The 21847-nt window shown below is 44.6% G+C and overlaps 1 protein-coding gene across 3 annotated transcripts; it reads left to right on the plus strand.

The window, feature by feature from the left end:
• The first annotated feature begins 7197 nt into the window (after positions 1-7197).
• LOC121585034 (transmembrane protein 150A) lies at positions 7198-17601 on the plus strand. Of its 3 annotated transcripts, none has more exons than XM_041901367.2 (9): positions 7198-7490; positions 9133-9252; positions 9397-9444; positions 9619-9705; positions 10951-11001; positions 12283-12350; positions 13897-14024; positions 14408-14585; positions 16006-17601. In XM_041901367.2, the coding sequence occupies exons 2-9, from the start codon at positions 9188-9190 to the stop codon at positions 16302-16304; spliced, it is 924 nt and encodes a 307-aa protein (XP_041757301.1). In that variant the 5' UTR covers positions 7198-7490; positions 9133-9187; the 3' UTR covers positions 16305-17601. The 3 variants fall into 3 exon arrangements, with proteins under 3 accessions (XP_041757301.1, XP_041757299.1, XP_041757300.1); XM_041901365.2 differs by having other exon boundaries at positions 7199-7490; positions 8956-9252; XM_041901366.2 differs by lacking the exon at positions 10951-11001 and having other exon boundaries at positions 7203-7490; positions 8956-9252.
• The last annotated feature ends 4246 nt before the right edge of the window (positions 17602-21847 follow it).

Consider the following 21847-nt stretch of genomic DNA (forward strand, 5'->3'; position numbering starts at 1 on the left):
TGCATCGCAGTGCCTTCTCGAGCTCCTGATTTGCCCGCTCTGACTGCCCATTGGATTGGGGATGGAATCCGGAAGTCAGACTGACTGTGGCTCCCAGCAGGTGACAGAACTCCTTCCAAAAAGCGGAGGAGAATTGTGGACCACGGTCAGAAACTACATCCTTTGGCAGTCCGTGGATCCGGAAGACGTGTTCCAGGACCACCTGGGCGGTCTCCTTGGCGGTTGGGAGCTTGGGGAGGGGAATGAAGTGTGCCATCTTGCTGAATCGGTCAACTATGGTGAGAATGACGGTCTTGCCCCTTGAAGGGGGGCAGCCCCGTGACAAAGTCAAGGGCGATGTGAGACCAGGGACGTCTGGGCACAGGCAGGGGCTGCAGCAATCCGGCTGGGGGCTGGCAGGACGACTTGTGTTGGTTGCAGATGGGGCAGGCTTGGACGAATTCCCGTACATCCTTTCTCAGAGCGGGCCACCAGAACCTCTGGGCGAGCAGGTTGTAAGTGCGGGTGGAGCCAGGGTGACAAGCTAGGCGGGAGTCATGTCCCCACTGAACGACCTGGGACCTTAGGTTTTCGGGGACAAAAAGGCGGTCAGCTGGGCAAGTGCTGGGACCGGGCTGGTTACGGAGAGCTTCCAGCACCTGTTCCTCAACAGCCCAGGTCAGAGCTGCTACGATGCAGGGACTTGGCAGAATCGACACAGGATCCTTGGAGGGGTTGTCATCCTTCTGGAATTGACGGGAGAGGGCGTCTGGCTTGGTGTTGCGTGATCCAGGCCGGTATGACAGAGTGAAATTAAACCTGGTGAAGAACAGGGCCCAGCGGGACTGCCTGGAGTTCAACCGTTTGGCCGTGCGGATGTACTCCAAGTTCTTATGATCGGTCCAAACGAGAAATGGAATGGTGGACCCCTCCAGCCAGTGACGCCACTCCTCCAAGGCTAGCTTCACAGCCAGCAGCTCTCGGTTCCCTATGTCGTAATTGCACTCAGAGGGGGACAACCGACGTGAGAAAAAGGCACAGGGATGGAGCTTCCTATCCTCCGCAGCCCACTGAGAAATCACAGCACCAACTCCCACATCCGAGGCGTCCACCTCCACAATGAATTGCCGGTCCACGTCAGGCATCTGGAGGATGGGAGCGGAGGTGAACCTTACCTTGAGGGTACTGAAGGCCTTGTCGGCTGCTGGGGTCCAGGTGAAGGGTTGCTTGGTGCTGGTTAGAGCAGTGAGAGGGGCAGCAACGGTACTGTAGTTCCGGATAAACTTTCTATAGAAGTTAGCAAACCCCAGAAACTGTTGCAGCTTCTTTCTGTTCTCCGGAACTGGCCATGAAGTGACTGCTGATACTTTGGCAGGATCCATTTGGATACTTCCCTCTGCCACTATGTACCCCAGGAAGGCCACTGTCTTGACGTGAAACTCACATTTCTCTGCCTTGGCGTAGAGGGAATTCTCCAGAAGACGATGAAGGACTTGCTGGACATGGCGGGTGTGTTCAGACAGGTTTCTGGAGTAGATTAAGATGTCATCCAGGTAAACGAAGACAAACTTGTTTAACATGTCCCGCAGTACATCATTCACTAGAGCCTGGAACACAGCAGGAGCATTGGTGAGGCCAAAAGGCATAACCAGATACTCGTAGTGGCCTGTTGGTGTATTGAATGCGGTCTTCCATTCATCTCCCTCCCGGATCCGCACAAGGTGGTAAGCGTTTCTGAGATCCAACTTGGTAAAAACAGTGGCTCCCTGGAGCAACTCAAAAGCAGAGGTGAGCAGAGGGAGAGGGTAACGGTTTTTCACTGTGATGTCGTTGAGTCCCCTGTAGTCGATGCAGGGGGCGAAGAGATCCGTCCCTCTTCCCCACAAAGAAGAAGCCAGCACCAGCCGGAGATGAAGATGAACGGATCAATCCTGTGGACAGAGAGTCATTGATGTAGTCCTCCATGGACCTTCTTTCAGGAGCAGACAACGAATAAAGACGACCCCTTGGAGGGGCTGTTCCAGGGAGGAGGTCGATGGCACAGTCGTACGGTCGGTGAGGGGGCAGAGATGTGGCTCTTGCTTTGTTAAACACTTCTCTGAGACCATGGTAGCATTCTGGGACATGGGAGAGGTCAGGAGCGGAGTTAGTAGGTACTGGCCGAGGGGGTAGTGCGGCAGCAAGCAGGCAGGTTCGGTGGCAGTCCTCTCCCCACTCCCTGATCACCCCGGTCACCCAGTCGAGCTGAGGGTTGTGCCGGCGGAGCCATGGGTAACCCAGGATGAGGGGTTGGCCTGGAGAGGGGAGCAGGTGAAACTGGATAGTTTCTTGATGGTTTCCGGACAGACCCATCAAGACCGGGGCCGTGACATGAGTGACCGATCCGAGTAAGTGTCCGTCCAGTGCCCGGGCAGGAATAGGAGGTGTCAAACGGAGGTTCTCCAGTCCCAGTTGGCGTGCCAGCTTGATGTCCATTATGTTGGCTTCGGCGCCCGAATCCACCAGAGCAGCCAGGGTGTGAGTTGAGTCAGAGAGGCGGAGGTGAACTTGCAGCAAGGGTTTGCGGTCGGAGGACTGGGTGGTCATTGAGCTCAACCGGACTCCCCTATGCCCGGTGAGCTTCGGCTTTTAAAGGGCAGGTTACCACACGATGTCCATCACCTCCACAATAGAGGCAGAGGTTTGAGGTGAAGCGGCGCTGGCGCTCTGCAGGAGTGAGAGAGGCTCGCCCAATCTCCATAGGCTCAGACTGATCAAGCTGACTTGGGTGAGTGGCAGTAGCTGACAGGAGCCCAGTCGGATCTCTCCGAATGCCGGTAGTTGGTGGACCTTGGCGCCCCCCTCTCACGACGACGGGTCTGTATCCTTCTGTCAATCCGGACAGTCAGTGCGATGGCTTCATCAAGAGTGGAAGGCAGTTCATGGGAGACCAACTCGTCCTTGATATAGTCAGCCAAGCTATGGAAGAACGCGTCCACCAACGATGGTGTGTTCCAAGAACTTCGTCTTGCCAGGGTTCGGAAGTCGATGGAATGGTCTGCGACTGTACGTCTGCCTTGTCGAATACTGAACAGTTCACGAGACGCCTCTGCGGTTGGTGAATCCAGGTCAAACACCTTCAGCATCTCCTCAGCAAACAGGTCGAAGGTTGCACATGCGGGGGTTTGACGTTCGAACTCTGCTGTTCCCCAGAGTCGAGCTCGGCCCGTCAGGTGAGTGATGGCATACCCGACCCTAGCCCCCTCCGTGGCGAAGGTCCTTGGCTGCAAGGAGAACTGAAGTCGGCAGCTAGTCAGGAATGGCCGGACCTGGGTAGAATCGCCGTTGAACCGCTCGGGGTTACCAATCTTGGGTTCCGGGGCAGCGGCTGCAATGACCGGGGCAGGTAACTCGGAGGCAGGGCTGGTGGGCAGACTGGCTGGGGTAAGGTTGGTGAGGAGTTGGATGATCCTGGCGAGTTGTTGTTGCTGCTGCTGGGACTGCTGCTGGTGCTGCTGGAACTGCTGATGCTGTTGGTGGCCGACCTGAAGCAGAGAGGTGATGTCGCCGCTCATGCGGCCTAGCTCTCTCTCAGTGTGTTCCAGGCGTAGCATGGCGGTGGGTTGCTCAGGTTCTTCGGTTTCCATGTCGGGGAAGTGTGCGCTGAGTCCATGATGGTCAGATCGTACTGTCACGGTTCAGACAGACGACAAGAGGACCACAATTGCGTCACACCAGAAAGTTTATTAAAACTTAAGGGAAAAGGGAAGTAGGGAGTGAGTGAAGGCTCCAGGGGTTATCCCGTCCAATGTGCTGGGTCTGTGCCCCCCCAGTGGCAGCGATGCGTCCGATGACGCCGGTGGTTGGTGGTCCAGAAGTCCTGGGGGAAGGAAACACAGACACAACGGGGCGGATGAAACAAGGCAGAAGTACAGTTCAAGGGAAATCCAAATACGTTGTAGCAAGGCAGAAGGCTGGTCAGAGTTACCGGGTCGAAGAGTAGTCAGGAGTCGTAATGGCAGAAAGCAGGTCTGGTTTCCTGGGGCAGAAGAGTATCCAAGAATCAGGCAGGTCCGGGGTCACAAAACGAGGGTGAGCCAGAAGCGCGAGCACACAGGTTCCGGGTGTGAGCTTTGCAGACGATCTGACAAAGGAGAGCTGAAAGACAGGACTTTAAATACTGGGAGAGGTTAGTGGGTAATGCAGCGCAGCTGGCAGAGTAATTAGAGCCGAGCAGAGCAGGGACAGGTGGAGCTAGTTAGGCTGAGTAGAGAGAGAGAGATGAGCAGAGTGGAAGATAGTGGAAACACATTAAGGTGGTAACCCGGTGGAGTGAGAGGGCTCATGACACTTTCCTGCATTATTATCAACGTCTGATTGTGTCTTCTCTTTCCTTTTAAAATACTAAAACAAATATAATTGTGACGGCTCTATGATAATCACTCACTTTGATGACCAGACACATTTAGGCTTTTAAACTGTTGTAAGTGAACTATTCATCTTTCTAACAACATCTTTATCAGCCAATAGTAAATATAGTTATTTACCTGATTGTTAGCATGCTGTCTGTGAACCTCTGGACAAGTGCTTTAATGAAGACAGGGTCGATGTTCCTCTTCTGCAGCTGGCTGAAAAGCATGTCCACATTTGGCATGATCTTGTGGAACAGTGCCAGGAAAAAACAGAAAGCCTCGTCTTCGAGCATCCTCACAAAGCCCCCCGCCTCTCTGACAGTCGGGGCATCAAAGTTCCCAGAGTCTCTGATGGTCTGGAAACACGTTAGGAGGTCATCCCTGTACTCGTACACAGTGTTTACAGCGCGACTGTGGAAGTTCCACCGTGTTGTAGAGGCTCTGGGAGTCTATGCGCAACCACTTCGTCAAGCACGGTGGTTCGCTTGGGAGACCTGGAGAAGAAAGCAGAAAATCCTGCAAGGTCGGAAAAGAAAGTGCCGATCCTGGGGATGCGTGAAGTAGCCTGCTGCATGATGAGGTTCAGCTGATGTGCATAGCAGTGGACGTAGTGCGCATTTTCGTACACATCCACTATTTTACGCTGCACTCCGCCGGTGGCTCCCCCTCATCACACTTGCTCCGTCGTAAGCCTGGGCAATAAGTTTGGCCTTTTGTCCATGTGAGAGTATGGTGCTGAGCCTCTCCAGCAGCGCTGTAGCGATGGTGTCGGCGGTTGCGTTCTCGATCAAAATGAACTCGAAAAAACGCTCTTTGGACGTTACTTTTAGCATCGATGTAGCGTATCACAAGCACCAACTGGCAGTGGGTGGAAACGTCAGTCGTCTCGTCAGCTTGAATGGCGATAAAATCAGCACTCTTTACTTCCTCCAGGATGTAATCCTTAAGCACTGACAGCATACAGTCCAACAGCTCGTTCTGTATCGTCTTTGACGTGCCCTTAAAAACGGTAGCTGTCTTCAGGTGCTCCTCCAGCACACTGTCGAGGGAGGCAACAAAATCCACTAAGCCCCGGAAAATGCCGGGGTTGTCCGAGGAGTCAGTCTCCTCGTGCCCACGCAAGGCCAACTCAAAAGCCCCACAGAACTTCACACAATCGATAATTTTGGATAGAATGTGCCTGTTTTTATCCACCTCCTCATTGTGTTTCCTCACCGCAATCCTGTGGCCGTCATCCAGCTGCGTAGCAATGTTCACCCTTCCTAATACAGCTAGCTTTACAGAGTTGTCCATGTGTGCCCTGGTGTTCTCATGTTTCTTTACCTTCTCTGACAGGTGCTTCATATCCCTCACTCCGGTACCTGTCCATGCTGAATCTGACCCCGTCGTTTTAAAAAGCAAGCACGGAAAGCAAAATAAAGCATTAGCATCAGTGCACCCAGCTAGCCAAGCCTTCCTGGTGTACCAGCTACGGGAGAAGCCGCGCATATACTGCTTCCCTTTCTCGCTAGCCTGCTGTCTGATTGAGAGGTCAGGTTGATCTGGGCCCAGCTCTTTCACCCAAACTTTCTCTGACAAAGTTCTCCTCTCAAACGGATCTTGGAGGAGAGATTTCACCGAGTTAGGGTTGGGTCTTGGAGGAGTAACGTTTGCGCTCGCCATTGTCGTCTAGTAAAAATGGCGCCACTGGAGCCCGGTCCTTATTTTATCAGGGGCGAGCTTGGGGCGATAAAATAATCGCCCTCCTTGGATTCGATTTAAGATCGCTGATTGGCTACATTTTATGTCATACATTCATATCTTAAATTAGCAATTGGCTTAACTGCTACGTAGACCCGCCTCCTCGGGGCACTTTCTGTATCGCCCAGAGCTGACGAGGCGTTTGACAGGCAGAGGAAAGGTTGCGAATATGATTTTCTATCATATCTTACACATATTACTGTGTGCATTCCATATTTCAAACACACAAATATTGACATACTGATGTTTTTATTATTATTATTATTATTTTTATTTTTTTTAAATAATTTTATTTAAGGGGGCGGCGCCCTAGCGCCCTCTATCGGCCAGCCGCCACTGCTAGAACATGAACGCGGCATAACCCTACGCCGGTGGAGCTGATGCCGCATTCAGAACAACTGGGAACTCGGAAAAATACGAGGTTAAATCATGACGTCAGTGAAAGACGCCCGATGTTGGCATTCCGAGTTGGATGGCCGTTCAAATAGTTTTTTCCGAGTTTCCAGTTCAATTGAACGCACAGAGGTCGGAGATTTCCGAGTTCCCAGTTGTTTTGAACGCGGCAAATTATATCATTCGCCACCGTGGTCTTATGACAGACATCTCGAACCAGGAGTATTCAACAAAACAATACATACTTTAAGTTTCTTTCCAGCGAATTTCTTAGTTGAATGATTGTATAACTAGCAAAGGAGTTTTGAAGTTGTGGGTGCTGTATTTAGTTTGGCAATGAGGACTAGCCAACTTGTTTAGGTTTAACCGGAGAAAACGAGCTCAGGAGACATATTGTAGTTCTTATGCCCTGATATAAGGAGCTGGCGGCGAAAAGTTTGATTAAACAATTCAGAGACTGAAACGAATAAATCAGATTACTTATGTTTAAGGACAGCAAATCGATATAAAATCCCGAAATCAGCTGTAACCGTCGATAGTAAGACTAAGCTTAAAAGTGGTCCTCTGTAGCTCAGCTGGTAGAGCACGGCGCTTGTAACGCCAAGGTAGTGGGTTCGATCCCCGGGACCACCCATACACAAAAATGTATGCACGCATGACTGTAAGTCGCTTTGGATAAAAGCGTCTGCTAAATGGCATATTATTTATTATTATTAAAACGATGTTTGAGTGACCCTGAATACAGAAAATGAATGGCGACTCCTTCTCATTACTATCTATGGCCCAGGCCCGGCCTTTGATAGTTATTATGTTGATGGGTAATGTAGTCCATTACTCTATTGTCCTTCACCCATTGTCTCGCAAAAAAACTACAGTTACAGTGTCGGTGCTTGAGGGGCACGCACAGTCGTGTGGGGCCCGAAAGAGTGTAGTTTTGAAGGGAAACCAAGGTTGTTGAGGTTCGTGGTGGGAATAGCAAGATCTGGGGTATGTACATAGTGATTTTCATTATATCTTTTTACAGATACGCTGTTGTGGACGTTTAACGAGCATGTGTAAACGTCCTGTTCTTTTCAAAAGCTAGCTAGCATAAAATAGCTTGGGGGGTCAAAACTAGCCAGCCAGGCACTAGCCCCTCTTTTGTTCGATTGTCAGCCTGTAGCCAGCTAGCGGTCTAACTAGCTAATTACTGTGTGGAAATTTGAGAAATAATTGCCACCTAACCGTTGTGTCAGCTGAAACAATCTGGCTGTCAGTGAACACATTTTACCTGTACTGCCGCTAAGTGTACTGGTGTCTGGTTAGCAGCAGTGTTGGCTAGCTAACAACTACTTAGCCGGCGTTGTTTAGTTTAGCTAGCTTGTGTTAGTCCATACACAATGTGTTTGCTATGTCGTTTGCTAGGAGGAAAGACGCAGTGGAATAAAATGTATTAGCTAGCTAGTTTACCTGTCACACTTGCAAGGTGTAAGTGTAAGTTTTTTTTTTTTGAATATAACTTTAATTAGCTAGCGGAATTGGTTAGCTAACGTTGGCTTGCAAACTGGCCAACACAGCCGGTGTTCTGACAATCTGCTGATGGTGAGCTGATAATCCATGCAAGCCACAGTTCAACAATGCATCATACATCATTTTTTTTACTTAAGTCAGCTAACGTTAGGTACCCCAAACCTTTTTGCTTGCTGCAGGTGGATCTCAAATAAACTGCCATTAGTTAGCGTGATAGCATGAGACCCCCGCCCTAGCCTTACCAAGACAGATGCTGCAGTGGGGGCGGGGGGTTGATAATTGTGAGACTTGAGAAGAGCTAGCCAGCTAAATGGGGAAATTGATAAAGCGTAGACAGGAAATAGGCCTATACTGGCTTAGTATCATCAACCTCTCCCTGTATCTGTTCCCTGTGTAATTGTATCAGGAAACAATTGTCTCTCATTTGAGATGGCTGCACAGCCCCCAACATTGTAGGAAAACCTACTGCATACCTTTTAACCTGTTGTTATTTCTCAATGTGGTCATGGAAAACAAGAGCTTGTTTTAGTTGGAGGGTTACAGTGGTATTTCCTTGGAAAAGGTCATTCTTAGTTAATTCTAGTCTGAGCAAAGGTCAGAGTTCTAAACTGCACACTGTGCAAAATCACCAGTTTATGATGGCCTCTGCTTTTGGCCATTGAATTAACCTCATTCAACACACTTATTTTACCAATTACCTATTCTTTGTCTTCTGTAGGTAGGCCAACCTTTGAAAAAGGCTTATTTTATTGAGTTTGTTTGTAGGCCTAGGATATCTGATTTTAGAATTCCTGAGGTGCCGGATTTTATTTATTTTAATTAAGGAATCACAAAAAGTCAAGTCACCCTACTGAAAAATAAAACTCAAAATGCAAATCTTTGTCTCTTTCTTTCCTCCCGCTCTCTCTGCTCCCCTCCACCTCACATTTTGCCTTTTGTTCAGCTCTCTTCCTCCCTGCTCTGTGGTAAAGACGGCTGCTGGTTGCAGGCACCGAGTGGTGCAACAGAAGCAGTGTGACATTGCCCTGTCCTACTCTCATGTCCCCCCCCCCCCATGTATGTCTTCCCTGCCTGTTAGTGTCCCCATCTGGTCCCCTCATTGTCTCGCTGCCTTCTCCAGCCTGAAGCCCTCCTTTCCCTCATGCTTTGGACAAAGCCGGCACACTGCCAGCCCAATGACTGCCTGGATCGTCCTGCCTGTCAGCCTCTCTGCCTTCTCCATCACAGGGATATGGATAGTGTGAGTTCTCAAACACCAGGGTCCAGTACCATTTGTCTTGATGGCCAAGCATGTATCACAAAGTGATTGAAAGATAAATATTCATAGTAAATTCATGATTGTGGTTTTGAATCATTGTTGATTTGTGTTTGTTTTCCCCTGCAGCTACGCCATGGCTGTGATGAACCATCATGTTTGTCCGGTGGAGAACTGGTGAGTGCTTCACTGAGAGTTTCATTAAAAACATTGTGGTAGTAAAGAAGACTCAGTTTTGTCTTTGAATTTATAGCCTAGATTAACTTGGTACAACAGTATATCTCCTGCTTGAAAAGAATAATAATAATAATAATAATAGCTAATTGAATTGTTTTTTTGTCTTATCTGCAGGTCCTACAATGTTACATGTACAGAGGAGATGGCCAGGCCAGGCTTCCCAAAGACATGCTGCACCATACAGGACATCCCCCTCATCAGGTCTTACATTAATTTATACTCTCTCTCTCATTCATTTATATTCTCTCTTTCTCAATTCAATTTCAATTTAAGTGGCTTTATTGGCATGGGAAACATATGTTTACATTGCCAAAGCAAGTGAAATTGATAATAAACAATAGTGAAAAAAACACTCACAAAAGTTCCAAAAGCATAAAGACATTTCAAATGTCATATAATGTCTATATACAGTGTTGTAATGATGTGCAAATAGTTCAAGTACAAACGGGAAAATAAATAAACATAATATAGGTTGTATTTACAATGGTGTTTGTTCTTCACTGGTTGCCCTTTTCTTGTGGCAACAGGTCACAAATCTTGCTGCTGTGATTGCGCACTGTGGTATTTCACCCAATAGATATGGGACTTTATCAAAATTGGATTTGTTTTCAAATTCTTTGTGGGTCTATGTAATCTGAGGGAAATATGTGTCTCTAATATGGTCATACATTTGGCAGGAGATTAGGAAGTGCAGCTCAGTTTCCACCTCATTTTGTGGGCAGTGTGTACATAGTCTGTCTTCTCTTGAGAGCCAGGTTTGCCTTCGGCGGCCTTTCTCAATAGCAAAGCTATGCTCACTGAGTCTGTACATAGTCAAAGATTTCCTTAATTTTGGGTCAGTCACAGTGGTCAGGTATTCTACCACTGTGTACTCTCTGTTTAGGGCCAAATATAATTATAGTTTGCTCTGCTTTTTTGTAAATTCTTTCCAATGTGTCAAGTAATTATCTTTGTGTTTTCTTTTGATTTGGATGAGTCTAATTGTGTTGCTGTCCTGGGGCTCTGTGGGGTCTGTTTGTGTTTGTGAACAGAGCCCCAGGACCAGTTTGCTTAGGGGGCTCTTCTCCAGGTTGATTTCTCTATAGGTGATGGCTTTGTTATGGAAGATTTGGGAATCGCTTCCTTTTAGGTGGTTGTAGAATTTAACGGCTCTTTTCTGGATTTTGATAATTAGCGGGTATCAGCCTAATTATGCTCTGCATGCATTATTTGGTGTTTTACGTTGTACACTGAGGATATTTTTGCAGAATTCTGCATGCAGAGTCTCAATTTGGTGTTTGTCCAATTTTGTGAATTCTTGTTTGGTGAGCAGACCCAAGACCTCACAACCATAAAGGGCAATAGTTCTATAACTTATTCAAGTATTTTTAGCCAGATCCTAATTGGTATGTCGAATTTTATGTTCCTTTTGATGGCATAGAAGGCCCTTCTTGCCTTGTCTCTCAGATCCTTCACAGCTTTGTGGAAGTTACCAGTGGCGCTGATGTTTAGGCCGAGGTATGTATCGTTTTTTGTGTGCTCTAGGGCAACGGTGTCTAGATGGAATTTCTATTCATGGTCCTGGCAACTGGACCTTTTTTGGAACACCATTATTTTTGTCTTACTGAGATTTACTGTCAGGGCCCAGGTCTGACATAATCTGTGCACGAAGATCTAGGTGCTGCTGTAGGCCCTCCTTGGTTGGGGACAGAAGCACCAGATCATCAGCAAACAGTAGACATTTGACTTCAGATTATAGCAGGGTGAGGCTGGGGTCTCTCTCTCTTTCTCTTTGCCCCCTCTGTCTCGCAATTCAATTTCAATTGAAGGGCTTTATTGGCATGGGAAACATATGTTTACATTGCCAAAACAAGTGAAATGGATAATAAACAAAAGTGAAATAAATAATAGAGAAATTAACAGTAAACATTACACTCACAAAAGTTCCAAAATAATAAAGACATTTCAAAAGTCATATGTGCAAATAGTTAAAGTACAAAAGGGAAACTAAATAAACATAATATAGGTTGTATTTACAATGGTGTTTGTTCTTCACTGGTTGCCCTTTTCTTGTGGCAACAACAAATCTCGCTGCTGTGATGGCACACTGTGGTATTTCACCCAACAGATATGGGAGTTTATCAAAATTGGGTTTGTTTTCTAAATCTTTGTGGGTCTGTGTTATCTGAGGGAAATATGTGTATCTAATATGGTCATACATTTGGCAGGAGGTTAGGAAGTGCAGCTCAGTTTCCATCTAATTTTGTGGGTAGTGTGCACATAGCCTGTCTTCTCTTGAGAGCCAGGTCTGTCTCTCTCTCTCAATCTTTCTACATGCCTATCTCTGCATCTGCTACGCAGGAAGTGATTGTCTCTCATTGAAAGCCTGACAGGGTGAATTACAGTAGCACCTTGTTTTATGGCGGTGGGAGCGTTGACAATGATTAAACCGCACTCTGCAGTGCACTGCCTTTGTCAAATCTGCAAATGAGCCTGACTGCTGTGAATCGGTTACAACACAAACATGTGATGGTATATTGTGGGTGTCATTCATAAAATGACTGATGATGACTGATTCATTCATCTACAAAGTCTTAGCCTCATAACCAGACCAGAAGAGAGATAGTAACAACCTTGTAATAAACCAGTGACATGAAGGCCTTTTCCTAACATTTGAATCATGGGCATATATAGGCCTAGTCAACGTCATTCGATGAATGAAGGCTAGTGAGTGGATTTCTTATTCGTTTTGGGTGACATGTTGTTTCCTCCCCCTCATCGCTCTTGTGACTCCTACAGTAAGTGTGGCTCCTTCCCCCCTGAGAGCTGCCTGTTCAGTCTGATCGGGAATGTCGGAGCCTTCATGGGTAAGTAAGACCTCTTCTCTATCCCAAATGGCATCCATAGGGCTCTGGTCAAAAGTAGTGCTCTATGTAGTGAATAATAGGGTGCCATTTGGGACGCTGACCTCTTCTCTCATCACTCCACAGCCCACTCACTCACACTGACCATAAGCTGTGCCCTTTGCCTCACTCATCACTAATGTAGTGAAGGGTAAACTCAGTTTATTTTTGTTTTGTGAAAAGGGTTTACCCAGCCATTATGCTAGTCTTTTTTTGTATTGGTGTTTAAAGCTGGAATCCTTAATGTTGAAACTGCCACGTCCGTTTGCGATATTACAACAACAAAGACATTACTGCAAACAACAAACTTTTTTTTTCTCCCTCGGACATCATTGCATGAACAGCAGATTCTGTAAAACATTTTTACCACATTGGCAGATGCTCCTCACCTCTGCTTCGTCAACAAAACAAAACAATAACAATGGCCGTTTGGTGGACAGTGGTGCTGTTTCCCCTACTGCGGATTCCATCTTTAAAGGGATAGTTCAACCAAATTACAAAATGACACATTGGTTTCCTTGACCTGTAAGCAGTCTATGGACAAGGTATGACAGTAATCCATGCTTTGATTTTATTTCCCTGGCACTGTTTCCAATTGCTAACATTTTAGAATTCGTGGCATAAATCCCATTCAAGTCCTGGTACCGATATTAGCATTTTCCGTTCATCATGTCTGAATAATCCTGAAGTGTCTACAATTTATTGTGAAGCTCAACAAAGTCACATAGATTATTTGAACATGATGTACGAAAAATGCTAAAATCGGTACCATGACTTGAATGGGATTTGTGCCACAAATGCTAAACGCAATTTTTGTGCTACAAAAACTAAACCAAAGCATGGATTGGTGTCATACCTTGTCCATAGACTGCTTACAGGTTAAGGAAACCAATATGTCATTTTGTAATCACTCAGCGCTCAGGGTTTACACATCTATTTTTATCACTAAATTCCTGGTTGCAAATAATACTATTGATAATGATCTGAAGGTGGTGAAAATACCTGTAAAGATAGATTCTATCAGCTTTTTGCTCATTGGTCTCAAGAATATATCACCTCACAGAATCTCCTTTTCAGTACTGTAGTCAATAGTGTGCTGAGTTCATCTGAATATTTTACAGAATTTCCTATACAACTGATATTGTACACCTTGTCTCAGCTATATATACTGGTGTATATGTTAGCCACTAGTTAGCACCACGTGCAGAAGAGCTTTAAATAGGCTCTGTGATCAATAATGGATGTGGCCTTTCCTCCACTCCTCCCCCCTCATCATCCATCACCTTCCTCCATTACTTGCTTTCCTGTCTTATTTATCACCACTCACTCTGCCCCCTTTTCCCTGTGCTCTTCTTCATCCCATGTCTCTGCCCTCCTCTCTCTCACCATCCCTTCTTCCTCTACTCATTCCCCCTTCTCTCTCTCTCTCTCTCTCTCTCTCTCTCTCTCTCTCTCTCTCTCTCTCTCTCTCTCTCTCTCTCTCTCTCTCTCCCCCTCTCCCTCCCTCCAGTGGTGATGGTGTGCCTTCTGCGCTATGCCCAGGTGATTGAGCACAGCCACAGTTGCTGGATTAACACCAGCGCTCTTGTGTCTGGCTGCACCAACGCTCTAGGACTGGTCATGGTGGGCAACTTCCAGGTGATTCTTCTCACTTCATTACTCTTCTATACGTAAAGGTTGATTCCATGTGTGTGTCCCTAATGGCCCCCTATCTGTCACTCTTAGCTAGAGCGACAATTACTAAGTGGTGGTGGGCTATATTCAATATTTTCCTCATTTGTTATCTCCACTTGGTGTTTCCCTTGTAATGATTCCCTGTGTTGTCTAACATGTCTCTATAAATTCAAAACAAGGGGTATGGGCGGATGTGGGTGGCCATGTGCATTGGAGTGGGAGGGTTCAGGGGAACGTCAATGGGATTTGGGTATTCGGAGTGGGTTCACTTGTGCATTAAATGTATGTTTTCAATCACAGTAAAAAATACATGAATGGATAAATAAGATGTTTCCCTCCTTGGGCAGGTTGACCATGCCAAGTCTCTCCACTACGTTGGCGCGGGCGTGACCTTCCCCGCCGGTCTGCTCTTTGTGTGCCTGCAGTGTGTGCTCACCTACCGGTTAGCCGTCACCGCCCTTGACTACTGGATGGCACACGTACGTGTGGCGCTGGCCGCAGGAGCCCTCGTCTCACTGGTCCTCAGTATCCTTCCTGACTCACTGGGATTGGTTGAGGGAAGAATTGGGCGGCTGGGATTGGTTGAGGGAAGGGGTGGGGGCTGGGCATTAGACTGGTCATGTAGGGGTCGTGTTATTGGTCATGATGGGCTCCATCAGTTAGTAAAAGGTGACGGATAATTTCTCCATAGCGTCATTTAAGTCCCATCAGGCACAGTTAAAGATGGCATCTGCAGTAGGGGGAAACAGCGCCACTGGCCGCCCCACCACAGTTCATATTGTTTCTGTTGCCGAGCTGAGGAGCGGAAAAAAATTTGCAGTACATAATGTGCTCTTCTATCGCACGTGCAATGATGTCTGAAGGGGGAAAAAAACGTTTTTGTTGTTTGCAGTAGCTTCTTTAGTTGTTGTAATATCAAAAACGGACGTGGCAGTTTCAACATTAAGGATTCCAGCGTTAATGTGGGATGTAATGTGTCATTTCTCTTCGGTAATGAAACCTTGCAATGGCTAGTCTGTGATACCACCAAACCACTAGTAGGACATATGTGCCTCATATATATTTGGAAGCGGTAAGTCTAATTCCTTTCAGTGGTCTGGGATAAATAGGCATATTTATAGTGGCTGTAGGAAAGGAGGGTCTGAAGAGGCCAGGGAGGCTGTTGGGGGACGGTTGTGGGGATAGGTAGCTAGGGTTCTTTGGTTAGCTAGCTAATACATATGTGTCTGTACAGGGAGGCTGTTGGGGGACGGTTGTGAGTGTGACCGGTTGTTGGGCTAGATGGGTAGCTACAGTCATGGCTAGAAGGGATCCAGCTTTTGTCAAATTAACGTCAAAAGTTGAATTTATTTTGCGTTTCAGCTAACCCTTTTCCTAACCGTAACCTAATTCTCCTAACCTGCTATGTTAATTATCCTAACCTGCTAAGTTAATTCTCTTAATCTGCTGCATAAGTTCTACTAACCTGCTACAAAAAGTCAAATCTGACGTTAATTTGACAAAAGCTGGATCCCTTATAGCCATGACCAGTAGCTACTAGCTAGGGTTCTTAAAACATGATGACTATCCTCAGTATTGTGAGAAGTTCTCAGGGTCTTCCTCCTGCTGGAACAAGTAGGGGTGAAGACTAGGAACAGATGTTGTCCTATCTGCCTGGCAGGCTCAGCCATACTCTGAAGCCCTCATTAATATATCGATGGATGAAGAAGCATATTGATATATCCCTGCCTAAATATTTCAACAGCAACAGTACTGCACTCTGTGAACAGCGCACTCGTTATTGACCATAGCATAGGATGCGTCCCAAATGGCATCCTATTCCCTTTATAGTAGTGCACTATATAGGGAATAGAGTGCCATTTTGGACGCATCCATAGATTTCTTGATGTTGCCCTTCCTCCTCCATCGATGTGGCTGTTGCTTCTCCTTAACGGTGTTTCCCCAGGTGGTATCTTCTTCATCCACGAGAGCTTTGTCCTCCAGCATGCGGCGGCCATCTGCGAGTGGGTCTTCACCGTGGACATCCTGGTCTTTTATGGCACTTTCACCTATGAGTTCGGCACGGTCACCAACGACACCATGATGGTTGGCCTGCAGCAGACCCACCACCACTCGGAGGTCATGATGGGCGGCGCGTCCGGGGCCATGACGCTGGGCATGGGAGCCAAGGGCCTCAAGTCCCCTGGAGGAAGCAGCACATCCACCCATCTCAACTGCACCCCAGAGAGTATAGCCATGTTGTAGCTTTGTGGGGGTCACAGGAGGTCACCACACAGGCAGCAGAGGTTAGGGCTCAATGATAGTACTGGCCGCCAGGGGAAGGAGAAAAGACAAGACGTTGAAAATCACAAGATATGATTGACACACCGAGTCACCGGGCCGGTATTGACGTATTGGGTTTTCGTGTTGTAATAAGCCGTCCGTTTCTCCACTACGGTCTAATTTTATTTGCTTCATCAGCAGGAAGGAAGACTTACAGGAAGGGTAAATATGTGGGATGATGAGGGATGATGATGCTGTGAATGTTTCCAAGATGGCTGCTGGCACATGAGCCTCCCAGCACACTGACACGATTATGCCTTTTTTCTTTCTTAAAGATCAGTGTTGTTCGACCGGTCACTGAGGCTTTGCCAGTGTTCATTCTTGTCATGTCGGGATGGCAGACACAAAAGGTTTATTTTATATACCAACACAATGTTTTTTTTGTGCCACATTTTACGGACTTCCTCTACCTGGCGAATGAAAGAGTAGATAACGTTGTTGGATTGATCGGACTTGGTTTGAGTTTTAATTTTGTGTATACTCTGCCAATGTTAAAGCATCGTAGTAGAAAATATTGAATGTTTGAGAAGTGGAACTATAGATAGTATACTGTTATGTACATGACAGGTTGTATGCACACGCCTTTTTATTTATCAATCAAGTATAAATTACCTGTAAAACGATTTGTGAAATCAGAAACATAAATTGACAAGACAATTTACACATTCTGTACACAATATCTGCACAATATCTTGAATAGCTGCTTCGAGGGCAAGCGATATAAACGACTTTGTTTTTAAAAATTGTTTAAAATGATATCTCTGTATGTTTAGTCATTACATTTGTTATTCCCTAGATACCATTTTATAATTGTATGAAATGCTATACATCTAGCTGACATGATATGAGCATAGAATGCTCACACAAACCTGCTGGTCTGTTCAGCCCCTCTGTTACTGGGGCAACCTCTGCGTCGCAATCACTCTTGCTTGATTTGTTTTATATTTACCATTGATGTTGCCACTGAATTTCCCTCACCTGTTAGCCACTGGTAACATGGCTTATTGTGTTGTTTTCATGAGGTCACCTTATTGTTTTCTGTCTTTGTTTGGTGAAATAATGGCCATTTCATCTGCCAAAGTAAAGTACACTACAGAGTAGGTGTTTGAAGCCTTGCTTTGGAGAGTTTTGAACACATTGCTCTTTGTTGTATATCATTAGTACAACATGTAATGAAATATATGGTTATAAATATGACTAATTGAACAACAGCTGTCTTATCTGAAAAAATATAGGGGTATCTACTATTTGGATTCCAGGCTGGTTCCTTGGAAGCCTTATTTGGATACTGTGGGCAACACAATCTCTGTAAGAAACGTATCTTCAAAGCCTGTCATTAATGTTCTGAGTGAGATACTGTGTTGAGAACAGGGCTCGTATTAATAAAACAGAGTAGCTGTTTAGTCCCCCCTGTCCATGTAACCGTATTCTTTATGATCACAAAGGGATCCTAGATCAGCACTCCTACTCTGAGATGCTTTATGAATACAGGCCCAGTTGTATCGATGGTAGGGACTAAAGAGGATGATGCCTATATAGACCTTGTGCCGTTAACCTGATAATGACGAGTGTCTGACGCGTGTCAACAGGTTGTGAGTATTGTTGAAATCCTTTCTGTCATGCCTCTGATGTGGAAATGCATGAGGATATTTGTCGTTTAAAGATGCTGCATGCATGTACTGTATGGGCGATGTGGTGCAAAATTGTTAGACTGAAATAGATGTGTATCATATGTAGACCAATGAATGACTTATTAAATTGTCTTTCTCATTGCCAAACATCTATAACTGAAATGGTTCAGAATAAACCGCTCAACTTTGTGACTGACTACCAACCAAATATGCCCCAGGTGAAAGTCACCAGGAAAAAAATGCATATCTGTAACCAACCAGCGCCACCTTGAGGCCAATTGTCTCCACATGGAGAAATCAAATGCAAGTCAGCAGTTTGTATGCTATGCTCTCTCTCTCTCTCTCTCTGGCTCTTCTTTAGTAGGCCCCAGGGGTGGACTTTGCTATGTTTAAGGGGTTTTAATTAATTGAAACTGGCCCCACTGACTGTTATTTAACGTAAATGTGTTAAAAACAACTTTATATGGCCTATATATTCCATGAAATAAATATTTTTAATTGTGGGATAATAATCATATAGGGTCATTTTCCATGGAAAAATGTCAATTTAAGTCCGCTCCTGGTTGGCACTTATAACATTAGTGATCTATGATATTATCACTACCACAGTATTCTCTATTGGGTCATTGTGTTCCTGGTACAGTATATATTCAACTGTACAGTACAGTCACTGGATGGTTTTCCAGCCAACAAAACTATTTTAAACCGTGTTTTATAGTTTTCTTCATGTCAGCTACCTCTGTGATTGCGAGTGGACTTGATGTTATTCCAAAGCAGATGCAGATGTGTAGATGGTATTTCCTATTCCTATGGCCGGAAAAGACGGAAATCTACACTGGAATTTGATGGGTTGGCTCTGTTGCTATAAAACAGCCAGGCTACACAGAAAAGACAAGAAAATGAAAGCACACTGGTGGTTTCTGATGCTAAAATTATGTAGCTCCTGTGTATGTTCACGCTGTTCCATCTTTTGGCCTTTTCCCCCTTATCCTGTACCAGCCAAAAAGTTTGTTCAAATATTTGATTTAAAATGACCTTATTTTCTGATGCATTTCACCATACTGTAATTTAGTATCACGGTTAGACTTCAACAGGCAGCTTGGGATTGGAACTCTTACTGGACATGGCCAAAACATGACAAAATGGCATTTCTATACTTATGATTGTTTTTGTTATTTAAAAAAATAAATAATCCTGCACTTATATTAAATCTTGTAGCTGTGCTTTTTATGTGAGTGTGAGAGAATAACAATTCCAGTTGCATTGTATGTTAAATGTCTTGAATTCTAAATAACAGCAATGCACATCAAATGTCTTGAAAGATGTAATAGTCATTTTATACTTTTTTTAAACTATGTAAAACGGATGGTGTGGGAGGAAAGTCGATTGTGTTCTTTTATAAATTACTTCTCTAAATGTGTGACGTATCTATCATTTAGCTATTTTATTTTGTCAAAGATTTATATTCAAATATGAAATAAAATGGATGAATTATAAGCAAATTCTTTGCTCTTCGTACTGTTTATTCATAGGCAGAAGTTGGGTAAATTATGTTTTATTACACAAGCTGAGTGTTTGTTTCAACATGACTGATCTGGGATGAGTCTCAGCTGCATCCCCTCAGAGAAGGGAGTAGGCTGGCTTGGCAGACATTGACTTGGCAGACATTAGCATACCCACTAAAATGATATTTCATCAATAATGCATTAGGTTGACTCACAAATCTTTATTATTGCATTGTAGCTCCCAAGGGTTACTCTCGTGCGCCAGACCACTTGGTATGGCTGGAGAGTCTGGGTCTGGCAAATCAACATTAGACCTACCTGTGAGCCCAGAACATCAACTCCTCTCATCTGCTCCTCTGCTCTAGCCTTGTGAAACCACACCAACTGCAATGTGAGATATTGCAAGACTATTCAGGTTTCATGAGGACTTTACTATAATTGAACATATCATGTTCCTCTCTACAAGACAGCCCTTCGTTGTAGACAGAGAGAAATATGGCAGAACAATTATCACTGCCTTGAAATAGTGTCTGTTCAGTACTGTCCGCATTTCACAGCAGCTGTTTATTTTAAGGATTCACTCACAGGACTCAGCAGTTGGAGTTTATTTTGTCATATGCCTACTGAGATACACTCATTAACATGAAGCACAAACCAGTTATGCCAGCCAGACCAACAAGTGAATGCTATACATGCTTTATAACCACCCATGGGACTTAGTCTTTGTGTTAACAATGCTGGGTCATTCAACAAACTACTTAATATTTGAGGAAATGTGATTGAGTGGTTTACAGTTCAAGAGGACATGAGAAAAACAACAGTTGTGAGATTGGTCCTTAATCTACAGTGCCTTCAAAAAATATTCACACCCCTTGGTATCTACAATGCAATAAATAGTTTAAATTTAGATGTTTATGTCATTGATCTACACACAATACCACATAATGTCAAAGTAAAAAAAATGTAAAGCTGAAATGTCTCGAGTCAATAAGTATTCAACACCTTTGTTATGGCAAGCCTAAATAAATTCAGGAGTAAAATGTGCTAAACAAATCGCATAATAATTTGCATGGACTCATGTTCAATAATAGTTGTTAACATGATTTTAAAAAATAATTACCTAATCTCTGTACCTCACACATACAGATAATTGTAAGGTCCCTCAATCGAGTAGTGAATTTCAAGCACAAATTAAACCACAAAGACCAGGGAGGTTTTTCAATGCCTTGCAAAGAAGGGCACCGATTGGTAGGTGTATACATTTAAAAAAGCAGACACTGAATATCCCTTTAAGCATGGTGAAGTTATTAATTAGGCTTTGGATGGTGTATCAATACATCGAGTCACTACAAACATACAGGCGTACTTCCTAACTTAGTTGCGGGAGAGGAAGGAAAATGCTCAGGGATTTCACCATGAGGCCAATGGTGATTTTAAAACAGTTAGAGATTAATGGTTGTGATATGAGAAAACTGAGGATGGATCAACAACACTGTAGTTACTCCAGAATACTAACCTAAATGATAAAGTGAAAAGATGCCTGTACAGAATAAAAATATTCCAAAACATGCATCCTGATTGCAACAAAGCACTTAAATAATACAGCAAAAATGTGGCAAAGAAATTAACTTTTTGTCCTGAATACAAAGCGTTATGTTTGGGGCAAATCCAACATAACTGAGTGCCACTATTCATATTTTAAAGTGCCGTGGTGGCTGCATCATGTTATGGGTATGCTTGTCATTGGCAAGGACTAGGGAATTTTTTTAGGATAAAAAGAAATGGAATACAGCTATAAGCACAGGCAAAATTCTAGAGGATTACCTGGTTCAGTCTGCTTTCCAACAGACACTGGGAGACGAATTCACCTTTCAGCTGGACGATAACCTATTACACACAGCCAAATCTACACTGGAGTTGCTTACCATGACGACGTTCAATGTTCCTGAGTGGCATAGTTACAGTTTTGACATAATTCGGCTTCAAAATCTATGGCAAGACTTAAAAAGGACTGTCTAGCAATGATCAACAAATCAACTTGACAGAGCTTGAAGAATTTTTAAAAGAATAATGGGCAAATATTGTACAATCCAAGTCTGCAAAGCTCTTTGAGACTTACAGCTGTAATCACCACCAAACGTACTTCTACAAATAATTGACTCAGGGGTGTTTACTTATGTAAATTAGATATTTCTGTATTTCATTTTCAATACATTTGCAAACATTTCTAAAAACATGTTCACACTTTGGCATTATGGGGTATTGTGTGTATATGTATTTTGATATTTAATCAATTTTGAATTCAAGCTGTAACACAGCAAAATGTGGA

Source organism: Coregonus clupeaformis, chromosome 16, assembly GCF_020615455.1.
Source record: "Coregonus clupeaformis isolate EN_2021a chromosome 16, ASM2061545v1, whole genome shotgun sequence".
NCBI lineage: Eukaryota > Metazoa > Chordata > Actinopteri > Salmoniformes > Salmonidae > Coregonus > Coregonus clupeaformis.